Source organism: Vulpes vulpes, chromosome 2, assembly GCF_048418805.1.
Source record: "Vulpes vulpes isolate BD-2025 chromosome 2, VulVul3, whole genome shotgun sequence".
Taxonomy (NCBI): domain Eukaryota; kingdom Metazoa; phylum Chordata; class Mammalia; order Carnivora; family Canidae; genus Vulpes; species Vulpes vulpes.
This window is the reverse complement of record NC_132781.1, coordinates 106,175,585-106,190,235: the sequence shown is the minus strand read 5'-3', so window position 1 is coordinate 106,190,235 and position 14,651 is coordinate 106,175,585. Positions and strand designations below refer to the sequence as shown.

Here is a 14,651-nt window from a genome sequence, read left to right as displayed (position 1 = left end):
TAATGTTTTGCTCTAATTATAGGGAACAGAGCAACCAAATTATGACACTTCCACATAATGAAATACTATGCAATCATTAATTTTGATATTGCAGACTCACAGTTGATGCTATGTAAGGACGTTTGTGATATGCAAGTGATTTTTAAAACGAACAGCACATGGCATATAATCCCATTCCTGTTAAAAATATATTTTTTGGAAGGCAGCCTTTCTAAGAGGGCCCCAGGGATCCCCATGTGCTGGTGGTCACACTTGTGTGCAGTCCACCCCACCCTGTACCTGTGTTGGGCCCTGTGACCAAGAGCATATGGAAAGAAGCGATGGTCTGTCACTCTGACATTAGATTATAAAGGACTGTGACTTCCATTTTGCCCACTTGTGCTTCTGTATTTTATTCTATTTTATTATTTTTCTCTTTGCTTCGGTGAAAGCTGCCATGATGTGAGCAGCCCCATGGAGAGACCCCTAATGGCAAGGAAGGGAAACCTCCCACCAACAGCTAGTAAGGAGCTGAGGCCTGCAATAGCTTTGTAGGATTGGAAGTGTGGTCACCAACCCCCTTTGGACCTTAAGATGAACACAGCCCTGGCTGGCAGCCCAACTGCAACCTTGCTGGAGGACCTGACCCAGAAATCACCCAGGTAGATGGTGTCCTGACCTTCCAGAAAATATTAGATAAGAGATGCTCACTGTTGTTTAAAGCTGCTGAGTTTCGGGGAAATTTGTTACGCAGAAATAGATAACTAATGCATATGTGCATAGCGAAATGACTGGAAGGATATAGTACAAAATACTATAAACGGTTTCCTCTAGTCGGGGGGGATTATGGGTAATTTTTGTTTCTCTTTTGGTACCTTGTTGGCCATGTTTTTCTTTTTTCATTAAACTTAAAAACCACATGACCAAGAGAGATCATAGACCTAAAGAATAAAAGGATAAAGATTAGGGGAGCCGATTGTAGCTCTCATAACCTTTAAAGATTCAAGTAAATGAGTTTAAAGGTACAACAAAACAAAACAAAACAAAACAAAACAGAAACAAAAACAAAAACAAAAACAAAACCCTCCAGAGAGCCTGCCTGCTTGGCACAGTGGCCTGAGCTTCACCTGCCAGAAACCATGCAATGCGCTGTGTGCAGCAGCATTCAGGATCTTTCCAGGAAGGGAGACTTGCATGGGCTTCTTCAAAGGAAAATCAAACAGTAATGAAGTCTTCTGCTAGCCAATCACAGGAGTCTTGCTTACCCAGCTTCTGGTCAAATCGCCACGCCGCGACATAGGCATTGTGCCTCAGACTGCTCTGTGTGGCCAGGGGCACGGTGACATAAATGGGACCATCCACCAGCACTGGCGTTCCATCGCTGCTGAGCAAGTGGACGCTGACAGCTGTGACTGGGGTCAGGTCATACCTGGTGACGTTTCCTGGAAGCAAGAGGGATTCTCCATCACACGCGCAAAAGGGACCCGCGTGGGGCTCCTGCCACCGTCTGCAGCTACCATCCACTGAGTACGGTACCTCCATGCTGGGCACTGTAGTCAGCACTTTACATATATAAAATCCTCACCATGCCCTTTGTAAGGTAGGTAAAATCCACATCTTACATGTAAAAGAAAAAGGCTCAGAGAGGGTGGTAATGGGAGCTGGCCCCAAGGGCATGGTGGTCTGTCTGGGATCCAAGCTCAGATTTGCCAACTCCAGCTACACAACGGTGCTTTGCTTTCATAAAGGGGCTCAAAAGGAAAAGACTCATCTATAACGTGAGAGGAGGGTATGTGTAGAAATCCCTGCAATCAACTCCGAGACACAGTGAACCCCATGCACATATTAATAACTTGGTAGATCCCCATCATGAAACCAAATGTTTTATATTAGAGGCTGCTTTAAAAGAAAAAGAATTTTTTTCAAGGAGTGCTTCACAATCCTAGCTTACTTCTACTAAAAGTACACTACTGAAAATTTGGACTTGAAATATTTATGAGTTATTTTAGTTGCCATTGTTATTTTGATCTGTTTAAAAGGAATTTAATACATCAATTATTCTACATTAGAGGCCTTTTATCCAAGTTGATGCTTTAATGACTGCCTATTTTATAGATAGATGAGGGAATGCTTATGACAGCGATATTATATTTATATACTTAAGTAATCCATTTTAGAACAATTTTTCTCCAGTGAAATATAATATCACACAAAATGTCATCTGTTATAATTTTAAAACTTGAGCACAACGACAAAAGCAGAGTGATAAAAAAAAATTTAAGCTCCATTAGAACATAATCTATAGGATTTCTTATTAAGCTACTTATATACTTACCTACCCATCAACTACCTGAGCTAACAGTGAACCTCCACTTAGGGCTAGATGTAAACATTTAAAGAAAATCCAGGGAATTTTAGAGTTTCAACACGAGTTATAGCTAAACCCTTCGTAGAGCAATTTACACATAGGTCATGACAACACTACCTTTTACAATTCATACTCATCTTTGAATACTCATCATCTGTCATTGCAGGAAAACACATGGTAATGGGAATTCCACCAAAAGGTCCACGTCAGAATCACAGGCTCAACTTCTGAAATCTTTTAGTCTGGGCATTTCACTTTAGGATAAAGAAAACCAAACCCAGTATTTACCATATTTCTGGCCAAACCATCTTCTGGATTGAGAGCTGAACCTGCCAACTACCCAAAGGGCACACAGAAGTAAAGCCAGGTCTATCATCTACCTCTCTAGGTTCTTCCGTCAGACTCTCTGGATGATACAGAACTGAAAACCAAGAGAAATTAAGCAACTCACTAGACTTTGTATAAAGAACTCAGAGATAACGTTCTCAGCCGCGGAGGGTGCTGCAGATTTCAGCAAACCCAGGACAGGATGTCCGCAGAGGGAAGCAGCAGGTAGACTAGGAAAGCATTCCAGACTCATCATCCATCCTTGCCTCCCACTTAGCTCTGTCTCCAGATTTCCACTCATCAATTGTCCCTTGCTATTTTTTTTTCCTTTTTTCTTGCACATTCCTGGCCCTGGCAGCCCGGGTTCCAGTACCAGCTAGATGCACCGCTAGCTGCATACATGGCCTCAGGCAAGTTACTTTGCCCCTCCGGGATTTGTTTTTCTTATCTGCATTATCTGGACTAGATGCTTTCCTATGAGCCTATGGAAAGAAACAGACTCAGCTATAAACATTCAGAAGTAAGTCACAGCCTTGCAGAAAAGCACTTATTAATTTAACACAATATACATTAGGTTCACCTGGTTTAATGTTCTTTGAAAAGCTCTCCGTTGGAAGACACAGCAGGCAGTGATACCTCCTTTCTTGAGGCTTCTTTTCTCTTTCTCAGGGCCCACTCCTACTCTATGCCTTCCAAAACACTCTCGCTCTACCCTCCCACTTTCATTATTCTGCAACGAGTCATACTTTGAAGGGCTCAATTGTTTCCCCTCCAGCCCTGGTTAGAAGACTGCAACTCTACACAAAGCACTGAGTTCTGTATATAATGAGGTCTTTTCCTCCGTTCCCTCTCGATGTTACCAGGCTCCTGTCATGTCCGGATGAAGACAGGTGTCAAGGCAAAGGTAGCTGGGTGAGGGGGGAGCGCCCCTGGACCAAGCTTAGGAGGCCTCTGAGTGCTCTTGTAACATGAGGGGTTTTGCTCACGTAGCATCTAGGCTTCCACTTGGCTTTGCATTCTGTTACCGACGTCGCTGGATGTTACTCATTTTGCAGACTCATCTCTGTCTTCCTGGAGTTACCAGCAGAAGTCCTTTCTTGTAAACCCCTTGGGAATGCCAGAGGATGGTTGTATGCTTTCTGAGCAACTAGAGTGGGGAGTGTGATGCTGTGATGTCTGTGTGTGTATGAGGAGGTGGACCCGTGTGACACCAGGAAACTATGGAGCAGGTTGGACGCAGGTGAACAAATGAGAAAGTGGCCCAAATCTCCAGCTGGCTGAATTGCTCTATTTACAACTCTGGAAACTCCTCTGAACTGGACATAACCAAGAACACTCCAAGGAAACCGGCCTTCACAGCCCTTTCCAATTCCATCTGTGGTCTCCATTCATTTTCGCTGGGCTCTAGTTACGGCCTGCCATCTCACACTGGTATGTGTGGGCCAGGCCATCATGCAAAGCTGAAATCTCTTAGATGCATTTTATAAAATGAGAGGCAAGCAAGTGGGTGTGGGGCAGGAGGGAGGGTGTGCACCGTGTGAAACTGGGTGAGATGTCGGGGTGTAAGTGGAGCCCATGGTCCCAGAGCCCTCATGGGTGTGAGCCAACACGCCGCAGGGTGGCCACCTCTCCTGGCAGCACTCAAGGAAGGTCTGAGTCTTCTTCCCACATCAGCTGTCAGTTATTTCAGTGGGCAAGAAGCTGCATGTAACCTTCTAAAGACCTTCCTTCTTCCCTCTGAAATAACAGAGTGATTTTAAAATAAAACAAACTCCTCTAAAATCAATAGTTCTAGGTCTTTGGTTCTCTCTTCTTCATCATCTCGGATGTCATAATTTATTCAAGAGCTCTTGGAAGTGGGGCACACAAAAATTAATGAGCCCTGAGGAATAAGATTGTCCCTCCCAGTTAGGGTTTTAGGGTTGTGTACCATTTGCTGGGGAGACTGGGTAGCAGTTGCATGATGGTCTCAAAATGTACTTTTTCCTATTCCCTGAAATAGAACTTTTCTCCTAGGCCTGTAATTTTAAAGTAAAAGTCAATATTTTCCCCCAATCATGTTTACTTAAAGTGACTACCAAGCATTTTTTTTCTCTGATGGCCCATTACCGATGTATTAATTGCATCTTCATCACACAAAAACTGAAGTAAGAAGAAACATTTCTGAAAGCAGGTGCTACAGATGGATGAAAAGTGAGTAACTAAATCACCAGGTCACCTTGATCAGTCACCAGAAATTCATCAGCATTCTACAAAATGGATCAGGTGCTGCAGGTGTAAAAGTTTTTCCAGAAGGATCCAAGGTCCGTTTATGCAAAGCTCCGGACAAGTCAGGGAAATGCAATAAAAGCGTTTCTGGGGAGATGCAGTCACCTCCTCATCGAGCAGGATTTAGCCCAGAACAGCTTCTGGTTTTCCAGCTTATGTTGTGACTAGTCAGAAGTGTTGGAAAAAGAAGAGGGGAGACAAGAAATGACTCAGGGCTTCAGCATCTGCCACTTTCCAGTCCCTAGGACCAGGGACCACCGGTAGTGCCAACTGCACTGTTGGCTGCAAACCAGTTTTTACTGATAAGGGATTGTATGTATTTTCTGGCTGCTGGCTTTTAGTTTCTCTGATTTTTAAGCTCTATGTGTCATGCCAGGATAGGGTGACACCGACTGAGCTGAAGAGAGGTCCATCAGGAGAGGATTCAAATCAACATCGAAGCCTGACCACTGTTTGCCAAGTCGAGGCAGAGAGAACAGCACAGAGAATGGGAAGATGTGGGAACATGCTGGATGGGCGCAGATGATCGAGAGCAGAGGCTCCCACTCCTAATTGCTCTGATTCCTAGAAATGACATCCCCGACGTCCCCACCCAGCTGTTGACACGTGGGTGGGGCTGTGCAGGCTGTGAGGGCAGCCACACAGCAGCTCCATCAAACCCACTTCAGGGCCAAGTGGGGCGAAGGGCAGAGAGCCTTATGCTTGGGGGAAAAAAATCCATCCCAACTTCAATTAGAAGCATTTCTCTGAATTAAATATATTTAGTCTACCAAAGGGGATCTCAGATGGTACATAAGGCAGAAGGGCTGAAGGAGACGAATGTACTCAGATGCCCCTCCGTGGTGGTGGAGACCGGAAACCTTCGTGAACACAGTTCCAACGCACTTGCACTTCACAACTCCGGTTCTTCCAAGGAGGACTCACGCTTCCAGCCACGAACAAAGATCCACACACCGAAGCCCCAGCTGAGAAGAAAACACACTCCAATTACCTGTTCCATTTCCATCCAATCCTCGCAAATAAGGAAAACTGTCCACCTCGGACGGGGAGCTGGCGGCGGTGAGGAAAGCTGTCAGGTCACTGTAGCTGGTGTTCTCAGGCAGCCGCAGAGCTCGTCTCTGGAAGTGGACCCGAGGCTGTGGCCGGGCACCTGCAGAGATTAACTTCTGAGTTACCTCCCGAAGGAGCAGTAAATCTAAGGCAACCAGGAAGCGAGTCTCCCTGGTTCAGCATGCCTCCCCACCCCCTCCCCCTGGCCCCCCCATCTCCGCCCGTCCCCCAGTCACACAGGGCACAAAGATGTGACAACATGCTATTATGGGGATAGAAATAATAGCCCATTGTCACATTTGTTTTGACACAGGATGTTATTTAGGTTTTTAACAAAACGCTTTCCGAGCCCTAGTTGTGAGCAAGCTTTTCACTGCCCAGCATTCGCCCATGGGGGGGGGGGTACCATTTTAGGAAAGGGCGTCCGCATAAGCTAACGGAGCTGATGACAATTCATCTCTTTACAAAAACAAAGCAAGAGATACCCTTTGAGACTGTTACAAACACCTCTTTCATCTTCTGGCAAAATCTGGTTTAACTCCACAGACCAAAAGTGAAGCCAAGCATGGGAAATAAATGTGCGGCCTGGACAAGAATTGTAAGCAAGTGCCCAACAGTAACGAACACTCTTCCCTCGGAAGAACCTGCCACGTGGCATCCAGGCTCTCTGGTGGGGTGCACGCTATTCGTCCCAGATTTAAGATGAGACTCCTGAAATGACGCAGAAATGTTCCCTTCACCGCACGCTGCGTGCAGAAGAACAGGTTGGGCCCATTCAGGCAGTCATCCCGTGCCTGCAGTTTGAGTTTGTGCTCTACATTGTTGTTTTGACTGCAAAACCCGGACCTGTTTGTACCGAATGCTATGGCGACAGTCGCAAGGCGTAACGGTGCTAAGTCACTTTGCACAAACCCAGCAAAAACATCCTTTGGACAAAAATTAGTAGACGTGGAAGTCGTAGCACTCACACACTTCTGTGAATGAAAACTGTGGTTCCTGAAAAGCAAGGATCCGCCCTGGTGCCTGGTCACTGCATATCCTGCCCCGGGGGGTTGTGGTTTCCCCTGTGGTCAGCTGGAGGCTCCCTGCCCCCAGGCTGTGGCTGTCTGGGCGCAACGGGCAGCCCAGAGCTGCCGGTCTTTATGCCTGCCATGGGGTTCCTTTTAACCCGGGATCAGAAACTTTTTAGAGGGGAATAAGCTCATCCATAAGCATAAGGGAGTTTAAGGGCTCATAGGATTTCTCTTCCTACAAGTGAGGCCACAGACACCCAACAGACATGAAGTTTGGGGGAGGCTGGCTGGACTGTGTACAATTGAGGTGGCAGAGAGTCAGACGTTCCCCCTACACCTGAAAATCTCCTGGTTAGAGTTCCCAGATGACACAGGCTCCACTTTCGGGCCCCGGGGAGCCAGATGCCCAAAGTCATGTCTTCTGTTGCCTCCACTGAGATTAACTGGAGGAACACGTGGTCCTGTCTCAAACCAATGCTAATCTGTACCCCAAAACAACACCTTGGGTGCACTAGAACCCAAGGATCTGTCTCGGTTCACTCCCAGCTCTGCTCAGTCTGGTCTTTTCCTTTGATTTCACAGAAGACTGATGTCTTCCTCCTGTCACCTCCTTGGTCTGCACAGAATCTGGACACCTCGTGCCCCGCCCCCCAGGAGCGCCCCATGCGAGGAGTAGTCTCCTCCCTACTGTGCTCGGAGATGGAGAGTCAAAGCCAACCTTTTCTTTTCCACCCCTGTGAGATGGGAAGGCTGAGATCTTTGCCAAGGCTCCTGTGGCTGGAAGGAACAGACCAGAGGGCTGATAGGTGAAGGGGGAATCACACTGACCCCCTCACCAAGTCGGGCCTGGAACGTGGAGACCCCAGACCCAGCTGCTCCCCAGCTCTCCGGGGCCACTGGGTATCCCTCCTTCCCCTCTCCCTCACCCCTCTCTCTAAGAGGCATGCAGCCTTCTCTTGTTCTCCAGCATATCATGCATTGCAGTGAGAGATGCATCTCTCTCCTCTCCCCACCCCAACTCCCCACCCCTGCTCCCCACCCTCCCTCTGCTGCCTCCCCTTCCGTTTTTTGTGGAGAACTTGGTCACGAGCCAGACATCTGGGGTCTATCTGCTGTGGCTGGTGGGCGGGGGGCACAGAGGGGCTATGCCTGGGGCAGGTTCGCTAGCAGGGGATGTGGCCTGTCCAGCCCATTGGACACATGCTGGGACCAGCAGCACATGGATCCCTGTCTGGTATGGGGCCAAACACACTCCCAGACACAGAACAAAGGCAAGGCCTCTCTGCCTGCTAAAATGACCAAAGAAATCTCTGAGGAGTTATGTAAGGGTCGAAGCTACGCCAAGCCTCGGTGTGAATGAAATCCAAAGTGCCCGAGTGGGGCTGGGGAGCGGTTATGTCCTCAGGCCTAGCTTCCTAGATCGTCCTCAATTGCGGGACGGGGTGTGATTGGCCCCTGGGGATGGGGGGACCGAGAGGACAGGCCTAGCTAGATCTTCTCTGGATGCCTGTCCCACATTCCCCACCACAGTGGGTTTTCAAACTTTTTCTGTTCTTCTCAGACTCAGCTCCATCTCCATGCCTAGATGTTCAGGTTCTCCGTTCCTGAAATCATCGGTTTACCACGTCCTGCCTCCGTACTTCAAAATCTGTCTTCCCTCTTCTCTTGTCCCTTCTGTCCCTGCTGTCATCCAGGGTCAACCCAAACCTCTATCCTAAACTTCTGCTAGTCATACTGCAAGACTCGGCCCCACCAACTATTCTTGCCTTTGTCAATCATCTTTCTCTACAAGGCTTTTCCTATACAACCAACAAATATACCCATTTCTTCCTCATCTAGAAAAACATGACTTTCATGCTGTTATCCCCGTAAGTGAATGCCTCCTCTCCTTTCCCCCAAGCCCCAGCGATCTGGCTTTTACCCACAACACACACCGCCCTCGGAAATGTCAATGGATGACTGTATAATCTGCAAACCCGTGACTATTTCTTGACCTTCCTCCTCACTGACCTCTTCACAATGGTCAACACTGTTCACCGCCCCCGCCCAGGAACCCCTCCTGCTTGGCATTCACAGTCCTGCACTCTGGTCTCTCGAGTTGGCTGGCTTTTTCCTCTGCAAGTATGTTTTTTCTCCTCCCACCTCCGGATGAAACAGTTCCTAAGGGGCTGCCTTGAGCTGCCTCCACGGTTTCTGGCTCTTACCTTACTGACCCCCCACCATGGTGGCCTTCCTGTTCACCCCAGTGCTCTTCAGAGCCTCATGCCTGCATTTCCTCTGCCTTCCAGACATCACCACCTGGATGCCTCACAGGTACTCCAACACCATCCTCTACTTTCTCCCCACTTAACCACACCCCCATTCTGCCCAATGCCCACTCAGCTTTGGTTCCAGGCCACCATCATTTTCCCTTTCTATTATTCTGAGCATCTACTCACTGCCAGGACTGGCCAATCTCCTCTCATCAACGTTTCCTTTTCTGGAATCATCTTCTTCTTTTCTGCCTCCACCCTACGTTACCCTGTGTTACCCCTTGCCTTAACTGTGTCCCCAGCCTCTCCCCCTTTGCCACTTCACCTGCTGACACACTGACTTTTCCAAAGTCATTCTGGTCACATCCCTTCTTTGCTCAGAGACCTTCAATGGATTGCCACCACTTAGCAAATTAATGATGGCAGTGACAATTACAGACCAGTACAAACCCCAACTACTACAATCCCCATCCTGTGAGAGGTGCAGTTCAGTGCTTTAGAATTTACAGTTCTTTTTAGGATATTATTTATTTATTTGAGAGAGAGTGTGAGTGGCAGGAGGAGAGGAGGGGGAGGGACAAGCAGACTGCACTGAGCACCGAGCCCAATGTGGGGCTCGATCCCATAACCCTGAGATCACAACCTGAGCTGAAACCAAGAATCAGGTGCTTAGCCAACTGAGTCACACAGGTGCCCCTACAACGTTCTTATATACATGTCATTTCACTTAATATTCACAACAATCTTGTGAAGAAACAACTCTCCTCTTTACAAGTGAGGAAGTGGAAGCCCAGAGAGATTAAGGGACCTGTCCATAGTCATCCTGTTACTGAGGCAGAAAGGAGTTCTTTCACTCCTAACTTGTTTCCTCTCCTAGTACATCATACCTACCTCAGAAGACATGCTCTGCTCACTGCCAACTGGCTCTCACCCTCTGGCCAAGCAGGACTGCACAGCTCTGTACCTCCAACACATATTTTCATGCCTTTTCCCCAGTCTCTATCTGCACACCCTACACATCATCCCAGATGTGCCTTAAGTGTTACTTCCTCTACGGAGATGTCCTTGATCCCACCCCAACCTCTAAATGCTATTTGTATCTTTCTCCTGCACTGACTTTTTTAAAAAAAGTATTTTATTTATTTATTTGAGCAAGAGAAAGCACGAGCAGTGGGGAGGAGCAGAGGGAGCAGGAGACGCAGACACAGGGCTTGATCTTAGTACCCTGGGATCATGACCTCAGCCTCTTAACCGACTGAGCCACCCAGATGTCCCTCCAGCAGGGATTTTACTGTGCCTTCTATTATGTTATTTGGAAATGTGCATCTCCCTAATCTGAGGCACCATGGGAAGAGAACACGGAGTAGGGGAATCACTTAGTTCTACATTTAAATCTTTTTTTTTTTTAACAATCTTCTTTTTGAGTGACTTTGGGCTTCAGGTTCTTTATCTTTAAAACAGGTAGGAATCACACCTGTCTCATAATGTGGTTGCTGTGATACTAGCTCAGAGCACACATGTCTGATGCCTAGCAGTGCCTCCCTGGACATCATAGGTGCAGGGTAAACATTAATTTCCCATCTCCTCTCCCCTTTTAGATGGAAGCAGGTGTTCTGTAGAACACATCGTACCGTGTCCTGTACACGGCTGGTGCTCCACAATATTTACAGAACTACATGTAAAAATGAGCTGTACTGGGCAGCTCACTAGGTCCAAAGAGTGATCTGTCTTAATTCTGACTGGGTCAGGATTCCTCAATCTTGGCGCTATTGAACATCTCAGGCCAGGTAATTCTTTGTTGGGGGAGGGGAGCTGTCTGTGTACTGGGGCATGTCTGACAACATCCTTGGCTTCCATCCGCCAGATGCCAGTAGCAGCTCCCAAGTTGTGGCCGCCAGAGAAGTCACCAGACATTGCCCAATGTCCCTGGGGAACAAAAGTTGCCCCAGACTGGGAACCACTGCACAAGACACTCTGAGCATCCTCACCATGATCCAGACACCTACAGAGAGTCTCCTCCGCAAGGGGCACTGGGCATGTGAAGAATACAGGGACCAAGGCTCCACGGACCCGGGGGCTCAGGGGTTAGGGAAGGCATCATGGGAATGGCTTAGTTACCACAGTGCTTGGAGGGCCAAAACCTCAGATCTATGCGGAAAAGCCCAGAGGGAGCTTCAGGAGAGGGCCCAGTGGGTGGCATCCGCGACCCCCGCTGGAGGCAGGGCAGGGGTAAGCGAGCCGGGAGGGCCCGGAGCCAGGCGCTGCAGGGATGGGCCCGAAAGGGTGGCTTTGTCTGTCACCCAGCTCTCACGGTGGGTGCAGGGGTGTGGGTGAAGGGGTGGGTGGGTTGAAGGGGTGAGAGGTGCACCGGGAGGCTGTCATGGGAAACGAGGGGACAGCGGCCTCGGAATGGAGCCCGGAGGTGGCTGGGCAGCAAGGGCGGGAAGAGGCCTGAGGGGCAGGGAGCTGATGAGCCAGGAGCCCCCCACCCCCCCAGGACGCCTGGGTCTGCGCAGCACCGGGCCCTCCATCCCCACCCCCGACGACCAGGCCCCAGGCCCCGGGAGGGCCCTGCAGCGGCCCCTCGCGGCCACAAGTGCTCCGTGGGGGAAATTTCCAGAACGGCGTGAGTCAAAGGAAAACCGAGGCGTGCTAGCGGCGAGGGCGGACGCCTGCGGTTTGGGAGAGGATGGAAATGCGTGTGGAATTGCGTGGAATCTTTGGGAGGAAGGAGGGCTCCAAAGGGCTTCTGGAACGGCAGGCTGCCCTTTGGCGAGCTGAGGGAGCTGTGGGAGGCGTGCGGAGGCGATACGGGGTGAGAAGAGGGGCGCAAGGTGGAGGAGGGACCCCGGCAGGGCCCTCGCAAGGCCAGGGAGAAGCCGCCAAGCCATCCTCCCCGCTGGGTGAAAGGCAGCGAGGTCATTGCTAAGAGGGACACGGGGGTGGGCGGGGCTTCGGGCGTGGTGGGCGTGGCACGGTGCAAGGTGGGCGTGGCACGGTGCAAGGTGGGTGGGCTTACAGCGGCGCCCTGGGGACCAGAAGGGAGTGGGCGCTGACAGTAGGGCATCTTCATGGTACTTTCTTCTTTTTCAGTTTTTTAAAATTTAACTTCAATTTAGTTAACATATAGTGTATTATTAGTTTCAGGGGTAGAATTCAGTGATTCATCAGTCGCCGTACAACACCCAGTGGTCCTTACCTCAAGTGCCCTCCTTCATGCCCATTCCCCAGTTACCCCATTCCTCCAACTCCCTCCCCTGCAGCGACTCTCAGTTCATTTCCTAGAGTTAAGAGTCTCTTATGGTTTGCCTCCCTCTTTGTTTTTATCTTATTTTATTTTTTCTTCCCTTCCCCTATGTTCATCTGTTTTGTTTCTTAAATTGCACATATGAGTGAAATCATATGGTATTTGTTTTCCTCTTATGGACTTATTTTACTTAGCATAATACCCTCTAGTTCTATCCACATCATTGCAAATGGCAAGATTTCATTCTTTTCGATGGCTAAGTAATATTCTAGTGTGTGTGTATGTCTGTCTCTGTGTGTGTGTGTGTGTGTGTATCACATGGTACCTTCTTATTTATTCCTCACTTCCGGAGTCAAGAAGATGCACCACTTCTGAGACCCATGAAGGTTTGTTGGACTCTCTGGGAGCTAGAGCTGCAGGCCAACTGCCAGTCTTGTCCCTAAATTCCAACAACCCCAGCATCACCACCTATACCTTATAATTAATAATCTTGAGACTTAAGTTGACCACGAAGGCCAGTTCCATTGGAAAAATGTGTGTATCATGCACCTGCTGTGTCTGAAAGGATTCTACATTATTCCACTTAGATGAGAGAATAGGTTTTGGGTGTGTATAATCAAAATTTAAATACCATATCTACAGAGAAGAAAACAAGTGGGCAATCTTTTGATTTTCCTAGGAAAACTCTCATTTTCCATGAGTTTATTCTATTTCACTTGGTTGAAAACATTTCAAAAGAAAAATGACCACTGAAGCATGAAGCATCGAACTAATGAGAACAATGGGCTCCTTCCCCTCTTCATCCAGTGGCCTTCAGTCTTTGAAAGCTTTTACTTGAATGTCACATAAAACCGAACAATGGGGCGTTATCACCTAAGACTATGCACGTAAGGTGTGAAGCTTCATCACTGAACTGTCATCATACTACCTACCTTTCCTCAGGAGCGTTTGACACATTATAACATCTGAGCAACAGCTAAAATTCAAAGACTTATAGTACTTACATTTCTGATCAAGTAAGAATTGATTTTTCTCCTCTAAATCCACTAAAAAAATTATAAATTCACCTACACTTGACCAATCTGAGAACAAAAATTTAATATAGCCTTTATAAACTCAGTTTTATATTAATTTTATAGAACAGAACTGCAAAGACCAAAAATTATCTACATATGGCTTTCCTTCCAACTGGTAAGAAAACATGAAACATCATGCAGTATTATTACTGTCATGTCTACAAGGAAAAGCACAAGTAGCGATTATTACGCTCATGAATGAGGAAACGCTCAGTTGGTTAAGCATCAGACTCTTCATCTCAGCTCAGGTCTTGATCTCAGGTTTGTGAGTGAGTTTAAGCCTGGCAATGAGCTCCATGTTGGATGTGAAGCCTACTTAAAAAAAATGAGCAAAATTTTGTAATTTTAAAAAGCTGGAATGCAAATGAGATTTTAGGAAAGGAGCAATGGTTCTCAGTTTTTGGTTATATACATACAGGAGGGAGTGAGACTGAATAGATTAACTATAACAAAAACTGACAGAATGGGATGCCTGTGTGGCTCAGTGACTGAACATATGCCTTTGGCTCAGGTCATGATCCCAGGATCCTGGGATCAAGTCCCACATCGGGTTCCCCATAGGGAGTCTGCTTCTTTCCCTCTGCCTGTGTCTCTGCTTCTCTCTGTGTTTCTCATGAATAAATAAATAAAATCTTTTAAAAAAAAACCTGAATGATTTATGCCCCTATAAAAGGACCATGCCTCTTGCTCCTTAGAGAGAAAGAGCTCTTCAAGTACTCTTATGGCACGTGTGTGTGTGTGTGTGTGTGTTTGAACTACATTTTTCTTAAAGCCACGACAAAGGAAATAATTGATCAGGGTGTGGGCAATCTATATAGAAAGTTGCAAAGTGCACTTGTTATTTACACTTTAAAATTTTTTATGTATTCAATCATTCAATGAATTGCTCATTGAACCTATCATAAGGGAGGTGTAGGGCCAGGCCATGGAAAGTTTTAAGATGAAGAGGACATGCTTCTTACTTTCAGATTTTAAAATTTTAGTTGGGGAAATAAGGTATACTACCAAATATGGGAAAGGGTGTTATCATAAAAAGATACACAACCCCCAGCTGGAGGGTTGTTTTAATCC

General features: G+C 47.5%; 1 protein-coding gene across 2 annotated transcripts in view; it reads right to left on the bottom strand.

Moving 5' to 3' along the window:
* FAM171A1 (family with sequence similarity 171 member A1) overlaps positions 1-14,651 on the bottom strand; it is a 129,376-nt gene that overhangs the window by 28,176 nt on the left and 86,549 nt on the right. Inside the window, exons 4-5 of one of the 2 annotated variants that reach the window (XM_072749445.1) lie at positions 5,934-6,092; positions 1,245-1,421 (exon numbers count right to left, since the gene is read on the bottom strand). In XM_072749445.1, coding sequence (XP_072605546.1) covers positions 1,245-1,421; positions 5,934-6,092 — 336 coding nt within the window. The remainder of the gene's footprint in view (positions 1-1,244; positions 1,422-5,933; positions 6,093-14,651) is intronic. The other variant, XM_072749446.1, reaches the window with a different exon arrangement.